Source organism: Hemiscyllium ocellatum, chromosome 42 (genome assembly GCF_020745735.1).
Source record: "Hemiscyllium ocellatum isolate sHemOce1 chromosome 42, sHemOce1.pat.X.cur, whole genome shotgun sequence".
Lineage (NCBI taxonomy): Eukaryota > Metazoa > Chordata > Chondrichthyes > Orectolobiformes > Hemiscylliidae > Hemiscyllium > Hemiscyllium ocellatum.
Window position 1 is genome coordinate 14,315,547 of NC_083442.1, and position 10,852 is coordinate 14,326,398.

The window sequence follows — 10,852 nt, forward strand, 5'->3', positions numbered from 1 at the left end:
CCCCCAAGCCAGAGGATAGGAGCCCAGACCCCCAACCCTGAGAGGGGACCCTCACACCCCTCTGCACCCAGCCCGGGGAAAGGGGGGGGTTGTACCCAGCCCTCACTTTCCAATTTGCCGATGACCCGGCCGAGCCCCGTTCCGTTGCCGGGTGGAGTTGCTGTTTTTTCCCCTAGCCCTACCCGCGAGGCCAGGTTCGGGGCCTGAAGCCCGCCGCTGGGTTACTTACACTTCGAGAATGCGATCCCCTTTGCGGACCCCGGCCCTCTCGGCCGCTCCGCCAGGTAACACGGCGCTGACGTGCTGGAGCGGCGCGTACAGCTCCCCGTTGATGCTCCTCAGCTGGCCGCCTTCGCTCACCTGGCCCCGCACGTTGAAGCCGTAGCCCGTCTCCGACTTGATGATCTTGACGAGCCGCGGACCCCGGCTCAGATTAGTGGGCGTCGGCCCCTCCAGGTCGGAGCCAGAGCCGGAGCCCGGCTGCCTGCCGCTGACCTCGTCCGCCATCTTCCAGCACGGACATCACACGCTGCTGCACCCACCCCGCTCATCAACACGGAGGCGGAACCCGAGAGCCGGGGCCTCCCCTCCGACCGGACCCCTTCTGGGGACGCGCAAACTTCACACTCCGCCTTCCCCAACTACACGAGGTGGCCATCTTTAATCAAGGCATCTAGGCTGATTAAGAGGTGATGGACTCAAAGAAGTTTCACCAGTCACACAGAAACAAATTGTAAGCTAAGAAAACAGTAAATGTGCTAGTATTTACAGAGGTATTTTAATTAGTGTGACAAGTTTTCGTACCAAATCCTTACTTTTTGTTATTTATTCACAGGACCTGGGCATCACCAGCGAGGATATTCCACTTCTGGAATACACTTTCTGCAGAATGGAGGCAGGTTCAAAAGGAGATTTAGATGGTTCTCTGAAAATGAAGAGCGTGCAGGGTTATGGAGTGAAGGAGGCAGAGTGAAACTAATTGAAATGCTCATTCGGAGAGCAGTAGAGGCATGAAGGGCCGAATGGACGACATTGTAACAATTCTGTTATTTGTTGCCGATCCCTAATTGGTCCTTGAGAAACTGGTTATTGAACCACTGCGGTGTCTGGTGTATGTACACCAAAACCCTCTATGGGAGGCACTTTCAGGATCAACAAAGGAACTATCCATTAGATAGAGTGCAGCTTTTAAAGGAAATTTCAGATGGATTTCCCATGTTCTCGTTTAGTTGGTAGAGGCTGTAGGTTTGGCAGGCTACACTACGATATTGTTGTCTGGAAGCACTGCTCAATTTTAGTTATTCATTTTTTTTGGTGGGATGTGAGCATTTCTCGCTGGCCAGCATTTATTGCCCATCCCTAGTTTTCTTTCAGAAGGTGGTGGTGAGCTGCCTTCTGAACCACTGCAGTCCATCTGCTGTGGTTAGCCCACAAAGCCATTAGGGAGGGAATTCCAGGATTTTGATCCAGCAACAATGAAGGAACAGTGATATATTTCCAAGTCAGGATGGCGAGTGACTTGGAGGGGAACTTGAAGGTGGTGGTGTTCCCATATATCTGCTGTGCTTGTCTTTCTAGATGGAAGCGATCGGGGGGAGGTGGTTGGAAGGTGCTGTCTGAGGAATTTTGGTGAAGTTCTGAGGTGCATCTTGTAGATAGTACACATTGCTGCTGCTGAGCTTCAGTGGTGGAGGGAATGGATGCTTGAGATGCAGTGCCATTCAAGCGGGCTGCTTTGTCCTGGATGGTGTTGAGCTTCTTGAGTGTTGTTCGGGCTGCACTCATCCAGGCAGGTGGGGAGTATTCCATCACACTCCTGACTTGTGCCTTGTAAATGGTGGACAAGATTTCGAGGGTCAGGAGGTGAGCTACTTGCCACAGTATTTTTAGCCTCTGAATTGCTCTTGCAGTCATTGCGTTTATGTGGTGAGTGCAGTTAAGTTCCTGATCAATGATAACTCCCAGGTTGTTGATAGTGGCAGATTCAGTGATAGTAATGCCTATTGACTGTCAAGGAGCAGTAGTTAAATTGTTTCTTGGTGATGGTCATAGCCTGGCATTTGTGTGGCATGAATATTACTTGTCACCCCAAGCCTGGATATTGTCCAGATGTTATTGCATTTGGAAACAGACTGCAAAGTATCTGAGGAGTTGCAAATGGTGCTGAACATTGTGCGATCATTAATGAATGTTGGCAATATTTGTTTCTATCTGTTTTATTTAATATTTAAATTTCCTGTGCTTAACCTGAACATGCTATGTATGAATTTGGAAGTGTGAAGACCCCATCTGCTCTTTGAACTGTTTCTTTGTGCGAAAATACTCTTCTAATTCCTTTTGGTCTGTCTCTTTTCTGAAGACAGTGACTCAAACAGGGTGTAATTCACTTGATATTAGCAATCTTTCACATTTTTGCCCTTATTCATTTTAGAAAAGGTGAAATATTAATGAAAGTGTTAAAGTTTTTGAAGCAGAAAACAGAGAATGCTCTCTATCAGAGTCAAAAATATACAATTAAATATCCAATGCTTGCTACTTTGCTCTCTAGAAAAGATCTCTGTAGCTTCTCAGCTCTTATCAAATGGCCAAAATACAGAGATTTCTTTCATGGGTGTCACTTTTTAAGAATTCTTTTTACTCTTGCAATTTCCAGTACCTCTGCAATATCTTACAGTCATGCCCGTGAAGAGCTGATATTCAGAAAAACCAAAGAACTGTAGATGCTGAAAATCAGAAACAAAAGCAAAATGTTGGAAAGACTCAGCAGGTCTGGCAGTGTCTGTGGAGAGAAGGCAGAGGCACGTTTCAGGTCCAGGGATCCTCCTTCAAAATGGCTCTGAAGAAGGGTCGTTGGAGTCAAAATGTGAACTCTGTTTTCTCTCCACAAGAGTTAATATCCTCCAAGGCATTTGATGAACTGTTCTGATCTCCAAGTGAAACCATTGAATCTTTTATATCTTCTTTAAAGGACAGCTGGGGCATTAACCATTCAAACAATAGCATCTCCAAGAGTGCAGAGTTAACTCAGTTTAGCTGAGAGGATTGCCTCAAACACTGGACTGAATCGACCACCTGATATTAAGGAAACAGTGTGAACACTGAGCCAAGACTGACACCTTAACAACAAGAGATGCGCAACAATACAGAAAAGAATCAAACAAATGTATTCCTTTTGAGAATTATTCCACCTCTGCCTGGCAGCCATCTGCCTTAACCTTGTTCACCAACGCCAGAATGTCCATATCAAATCACAGGTTTTAGCACATATATGGAGATAATCATGTGTTGTTCAATCATTAAGTTCTCATCTTGACCTCTGGAGTTCTTTCTAATGGAATACAGAATACTGTATTGACTTGGTATTGACTTGGTTGCAGGGGTTACTGCAGTGATATATTGAAGCATCAGTCAGCTCTCATCATCTGCTCAAGATATTTGTTTTGTCAGGGTATGCTCCTTAGCCTTCAACTCTGCTAAGGAACGTAGGAACATGAATAGGCCATTCAGCCCATCAAGACTGCTCCTCTATTCAATTAGATCATGACTGATCAACTTATCTCATTGCCATCCTGTACTAGTCCCATGTCCCTAGATGCCATTAGTCTCCAGAAATCTATTGATTTCTATTTTGAACCTGCTTAATGATTGAGATAAAAACCAAAAGAACTGCAGATACTGTAAATCAGAATAAAAAACAGAAGGTGCTTGAAAAGCTGAGCAGATCTGGCAGCACCTGTGAAGAGAAATCAGGCTTAACATTTCAGGTTTGGTGACCCTTCCTCCGAACTGAGGAAAGGTCACCAGACCCAAAACGTTAAGCCTGATTTCTCTTCACAGGTGCAGCCAGATCTGCTCAGGTTTTCCAGCAACTTCTGTTAATGATTGAGCTCCCAGCTCTTTTTTTTCACTAGAGCAAAGGCGTTTGAGAGGTGACCTTATAAGTGGTTTATAAAATAATAAGGGATATAGATAAGGTGAATGGCAAATGTCTTTTCCTGAGGGTGGGGGATTTTCAAGACTAGTGGGGCATATTTTTAAGGTGAGGGGAGAAAGATTTGAAAACAACATGAGAGGCAATTGTTTTACGCAGAGAGTGATTTGTGTGTGGAATGAACTTCCACAAGAAGTGGTGGATGACAGTCACAACATTTAAAAGACATTTAGATAAGTACATGAATAAAAAATGTTTGGAGGGATATGAATCAGGTACAAGCAGGTGGGACTAATTTAGTCTGGGATTTAGGTCAACATGGACTGGTTGGATGGAAGGGTCTGTTTCTGTGCTGTATTTCTCTGATTCTGAATGAAGAAATTCCTCTTTGTTTCAGTCTTGAGTTACTTGCCCCTTATCCTGAGACCATGCACCATAGTTTATAACACACCAGCCTGGGCTGTGTTGCGTGCCTAGTGCCTGGGTTCAGGATATCTCATCTGGGCCGCAGAGGAACTTGGAGTGGGAAGGGAAAGTTCCAGTTTTCATGGTCCACGTTAGTAACAACATTATAGGTAGAAAGAGGAAAAAGATTCTGCTGAGGGAGTACATGCAGCTAGGGGCTAAATTAAAACGCAGAACCAAAATGACAATAATCTTGTTATCACTGAGACGTGGCTGCATGGGGATCAGAGGTGGGATCCAAATGTCCAAGGATACATGTCCTATCAAAAGGACAGACAGAGGAGTTGAATAGGTACATTGCATCAGTTTTCACAGTGGAAGACACCATCAGAACAATAGAATTTCAAGAGACGGGGGCAGAGGTGAGTATTGTAGTCATCACCAAGGAGAAGATACTGGGGAAGCTGAAAGATCTGAAGGTGGATAATTTACCCCCGAAGTCCAAAGTCCGGCAGAGGAAATTGTGGAGACATTGGTGCTGATCTTCTAGGAATCATTAGAGTCAGGGAGCATCCCAGAGGAGTAGATAATAGTGAATCTAACACCTAGTTTAAGAAGGGACGGAGGCAGAAGATTATAGGCTGGTTAACCTGACTTTAGTTGAGAAACATATCAGCCACAATCAAATGGAGGTACAGACTCAGTGGGCCAAATGATCTAATTCTGCTGCTATATCTTATGGTGCCATGACCCTATATAATTCTGAATCAAAAACATGTGGATGGCACTTGACAATTGAAACAAAGCTACTTTTTATTAACCAATTAGATGAGAATTTGAATGTCACAAAGGGCCATTATTCACACTTTGAAGACACTTCTATGTTCACTGCTCCAGTGTTTTGACATTAGATTATCTTCCAAAGTCTCTGTTTTGAACTTGCCAGTTAATATCCTCAGAATGGCTCACCATTCACAATCTCCGCAGTCAGATTTTTAAGGACTACTTCAATCGATTCGGAACAAGACAAAGCATTTCAATCTCTGGAGTGTGTTCTGCCAATCGGTGACTGTGACTGTACCTGAACTCCATTTATTCATTTTCTTTCGTGAATACAAAAATCTAACAAAAAATTGATCTATCTAAGTTTTTGCTTCATACCAAATCTCAGCTTTTTGGGACAGAAAGCTCCAGATTTCCACCACCTTTTATAAGGAGCTTCCTGAATGGCCTCATTGTAATTTTAAGGTTATTCTTTCTTGTTTTGGATTCCTCCCCCTACCCCGACCTGTAGATTTTTTTTTGCTTTGTCAGTCAATGATCTTAAAAGCCTCCTAACCCTTAAAACATACAGATGAGAGTGAGTACTGCAGATGCTGGAGATTAGACTCAAGTGTGTGCTGGAAAGGCACAGCAGGTCAGGCAGCATCCGAGGAACAAGAAAATCGATGTTTCGAGCAAAAGCCCTTCATCAGGATTTCCTGCTGCGTTCTTCCAGCACTGCATTCTCAAGTTAATGTACAGATCTAATCTGTGCAACATGGAATCACAGAATGGTTACAGTGTTGAAGAAGGCCATTTGGCCCCTTGTTTCCATGCTGGTTCTCTGCATGAGCAACGAAGTGCCACTTGCTCACTTTTTCTCCATAGCCCTGAAAATGTTTCTTCTTGCCCTTGCCTCCACCACCATGCTCTGAGGCAATAGATTGGGAGATTCCAGGTCTAAGCCCCTGGAATTTTAAAAATGTCCTCATCATTTGACAGCTTAACCTGGGCATCATTTCAATTGAGTCGATTCTACACTCCCTCCAAGGCCATTATTTTTTGGATAGTAAGAGCAAATGTTAGACCTTTTGTAAAAAAAAAAATTCAATAGCTAATCTTTCCGTTTTGAGGCCTGGCTTTTTTTACTTTCATTCTTCCCCACCTGGGACTCATGGGATCCTCTAGTTTTGACAGAACAGCTGCCTGTACACCTTCCAGTCTAGTGATCTCCCACATGATTTGCTACTCAGCTCCAGTGAAAGATCAGCTCTGAAATTATTCCTGATGTTTGATAGAATGATGACAGGTTGAATTAAATCCAGGTGGGAGTGGGAGTGGGTGTTGTGTTCAGCAATATGTAAAGGGGAGAAGCTGCATAAACATATTGGGGGTAAGGCCAAATTATATTGTTATAAACCCCAAATGGATGTTAAGGACAAAGCTGGATTACAAAGTGAAGATTCCTAGATTTATACAATGGTCATATCAATGAAAGAGACCATTGAGCCCATAATGTCCTTGCTACTTTTTGGCAAGATTAAATGACAGTGCTCCACACAGCACCTCCCTGCCTTTTCCTTATGATCCTCTACATTCTTCATCTTCAGGTTGTTATCCAATAACCTTTTGAAATCCAATATTCCATCAGTAGCATCCAGTCCCGCCACCACTGACAGTTAGTAGCAGCAGTGTCTACAGGATGCACTGCAAAACTTCACCTCTGACAGCGCCTTCCAAACCCACAACCACTTCCATCTAGAAGGACAAGGGCAGCAGATATATGGGAACACCACCACCTTCAAGCCACTCACCATCCTGACGTGGAAATACATTACCATTCCTTCGTTGTAGCTGAGTAAAAATCCTGGAATTCTCTCCCTAGCGGCATTGAGGGTCAACCCACAGCAGGTGGACTGCTCACCACCACCTTCTCAAGGGCAGCTCGGGATGGGCAATAAATGCTGGCCAGCCAGTGATGCCCACATTCCACAAATGAATAAAGAGAAAGAAACATTCTTGGGCAGCATATCCTAATCACTCGCTGAATGAAGATATTTTCTTCCTCAAGTTTTTTTTTAACCAATCACCTTAAATCAGTGCTCTCTGTTTTTCAGTTTTCTTTTATTCCGTCATGGGGTGTGGATATCACTGGCTGCAGTTAATAGTCAATCACTTTACCATGGGTCTGGGGTCACAAATAGGTGACACCAGGGAAGGACAGCAGTTTCCCTCCCTGAAGGACATTAGTGAGCCAGATGGGCTTTTATAATAATTGAAAAGATCACCATTAAACTAGCTTAGTTCCTACTTTCTTTAAAATCAATTTTCACCATCAATCATGGTGGGATTCAAATCCTTGTCCCCCAGAACATTTCCTGAGGTAATATTCACACTGCAACATATTTAAGATGCAAAACCTATACAAGTGGGAACACTTTCTCCTGAAGAACAAAGAACGAACCACAGTATGCACACTGAACAAGCCCTTCAGCCGCCTGTACTGACACAGGAAACCTTTCTAAACTAAAAACCTTTTGCCTCTCAGCTGTCCTTATTCCTTTATTCCCTGTCTATCCATATATCTGTCAAGATGCCTCTTAAATGTTGTAATTAGTTATATTTACTTCTACCACTTTGGCAGTTACCACCCTCTGTGTAAAAAAAAACTTTCCTCCCACATCTCCTTTAAACTTTCCCTCTTTTACCTTAAACCTATGTCCCTTAGTAGAGACACTTTTTACCTGACAAAAAGATTTCACTATTCGTGCCTTTCATAATGTTGTAAATTTCTATCAAGTCCCCTCAACCTCCAAAATTCAAATGAAAACAAAGTTTGTCTAATTTTTCTTTATAACTAATACCAGGCAATGTCTGGCACACCCTGTGGCAACAAGAACTATGCGCAATATTCCAATATTCTAAAGTTCTGTACGGTTGAAACATGACTTGCCAATTTTTATCCCCTTTGCCCCGATCGATGAAGGCAAGCATGCTATATGCCTTCTTGGCCGCCTTATCCTCTTGTGTTGCCACTTTCAGGGAACTGTGGACCTGCCTAGATCCCTCTGGATATTGATGTTTCTAATGGTCCTGCCATTTACTGTCTACTTCCCTTCTTCCAAAATGCACCCTGTTGCATTTGTCTGGATCAAACTCCATCTACCATTTCTTCACCCAAGTCTCCAGTCTATCTATATGCTGCTATATCCTCTGGCAATCCTTCCCACTACCTGCAGCTCCCCCAATCTTAGTGCACAACACAAACTTACTAATCAGACCAACTACATTCTCTTCTAAATCAAAAACAAGATTGGTCCCAGCACTGATCCCTGCAGAACATCACTGGTCACTGATCTCCAGTCAGAAAAACACCCTTCTACCACAACACTTCTATGATCCAGTCTGTTCTGTATCCATTTTGGTTCACTGGTATTTCCATGATGTTCAACGTTCTCACCACATCCAGAGATCAACACTTAGTACCATGCATCACCAAACCCTGCAGCCTTCTGGAATTAATATTGAATTCAGTAATTTTAGGGCTTGAGTACCTTTTCTCCATGGTTTCCCCACCCCACACACCAGGCCTCGTCATCACACGTGCTGCTAGCACACACTGCCTATTGTGTTACTGCTCTTAATAGTCCCCATTAACAGCTATTCATTCCCTCAGACTGACCTTTAACCACTCTTTTGTCTTCCAACTGTGTCTCTCTCTCTCTTTGGGTTCTATTGCCACTTATCGTTTACTCTCCCCCTCCCTCCACCCCATCTTCTGTGTAAAAAACTACCCTTTACATAGCTACCATGAGTTCTGAAGAAGGGTCACTAGACCTGAAACATCCACAGATGCTGACAGACCTGCTGAGATTTTCCTGCAATTTCTGTTTTTGTTTCTGTGTCCATTTTACAGCTCACTGCAGAGCCTGTGCCCTGATATTCTGTATTAGCCTGCTATAAGAGATCTTGTCAAAGGCCTTCCTAAATTCCACGTAGACAACATCTCCCCTACCCTGATCAATCATCTTTGTCACTTCCTCAAAAAATTCAATCAAGTTGGAGACATGACTTCCACCATCCAAAGCAATACTGCCTATTGCTAATATGTCTTTTTTTTTACAAATGTGAGGAATTCCTATCCATAAATTTGAGAGGGAGAGGGTACAATCGTAAGTTATTTCTGTTGAATAAAGGGAACTATGGAGCTATGAGGGAGGAGCTGGCCAAAGTTCAATGTGCAATACCTTAGCAGGGATGACAGTGGAGGAACAATGGCAGATATTTCTGTGTACAATGCAGAAGTTGAAGGATCAGTTCATTCCAAAAAGGAAGAAAGATCCTAGGAGGAGGCATGGGTGGCCGTGGCTGACCAAGTTAAGAAACATATAAAGTTAAAAGAGAAAAAGTATAACATAGCAAAGATAAGTGGGAAAACAGAGGACTGGGAAGCTTTTAAAGAACAACAGAGGATTACTAAGAAGGAAATACGCAGAGAAAAAAAATGAGGTACGAAGGTAAACTGGGCAAAAATATAAAGGAGGATAGTAAAAGTTTTTTTAAGTATGTGAAAGGCAAAAAAATGGTTAAGACTAAAATTGGGCACTTGAAGACAGAAACAGGGGAATATATTACAGGGAACAAAGAAATGGCAAAAGAATTGAATTGGTACTTCAGATCTGTGTTCACTGGGGAAGACACAAGCAATCTCCCTGAGGTAACAGTGGCTGAAGGACCTGAACTTAAGGGAATTTGTATTTGCCAGGAATTGGTGTTGGAGAGACTGCTAGGTCTGAAGGTTGATAAGTCCCCAGGGCGTGATGGTCTACATCCCAGGGTACTGAAGGAGGTGGCTCGAGAAATCGTGGATGCGTTGGTGATCATTTTCCAGAGTTCGATAGATTCGGGATCAGTTCCTGCGGATTGGAGGGTGGCTAATGTTGTACCACTTTTTAAGAAAGGTGGGAGAGAGAAAGCAGGAAACTATAGACCAGTTAGTCTGACCTCAGTGGTGGGAAAGATGCTGGAGTCTATTATAAAGGATCAAATTAAGACACATCTGGATAGTAGTAACAGGATAGGTCAGAGTCAGCATGGATTTATGAAGGGGAAATCATGCTTGACTAATCTTCTGGAATTTTTTGAGGATGTAACTCTGAAGATGGACGAGGGAGATCCAGTAGATGTAGTGTACTTGGACTTTCAGAAAACTTTTGATAAAGGCCCACATAGGAGGTTAGAGAGCAAAATTAGGGTGCATGGTATTGTGGGCAAAGTACTAACTTGAATTGAAAGTTGATTGGCTGACAGGAAACAAATAGTAGTGATAACTGGCTCCATTTCGGAATGGCAGGCAGTGACCAGTGTGGTACCGCAGGGATCAGTGCTGGGACCGCAGCTTTTTACAATATATGTTAATGATATAGAAGATGGTATTAGTAATAACATTAGCAAATTTGCTGATGATACTAAACTGGGTGGTAGGGTGAAATGTGATGAGGATGTTAGGAGATTACAGGGTGACCTGGACAAGTTAGGTGAGTGGTCAGATGCAGTTTAATGTGGATAAATGTATGGTTATCCACTTTGGTGGCAAGAACAGGAAGGCAGATTACTACCTATATGGAATCAATTTAGGTAAAGGGTCAGTACAAAGAGATCTGGGTGTTCTTGTACACCAGTCAGTGAAGGTAAGCATGCAAGTACAGCAGGTAGTGAAGAAGGCTAATAGCATGCAGGCCTTCATAACAAGGG

General features: G+C 43.3%; 1 protein-coding gene across 2 annotated transcripts in view; it reads right to left on the reverse strand.

Moving 5' to 3' along the window:
* The window catches only part of LOC132834746 (sorting nexin-27-like), a 119,450-nt gene extending 118,888 nt beyond the window's left edge, over nt 1-562 (reverse strand). The window contains exon 1 of one of the 2 annotated variants that reach the window (XM_060853722.1): nt 230-562. In XM_060853722.1, the coding sequence (XP_060709705.1) occupies nt 230-507 (278 nt within the window). In that variant the 5' untranslated portion in view covers nt 508-562. The remainder of the gene's footprint in view (nt 1-229) is intronic. The other variant, XM_060853721.1, reaches the window with a different exon arrangement.
* Between the last annotated feature and the right edge of the window lie 10,290 nt (nt 563-10,852).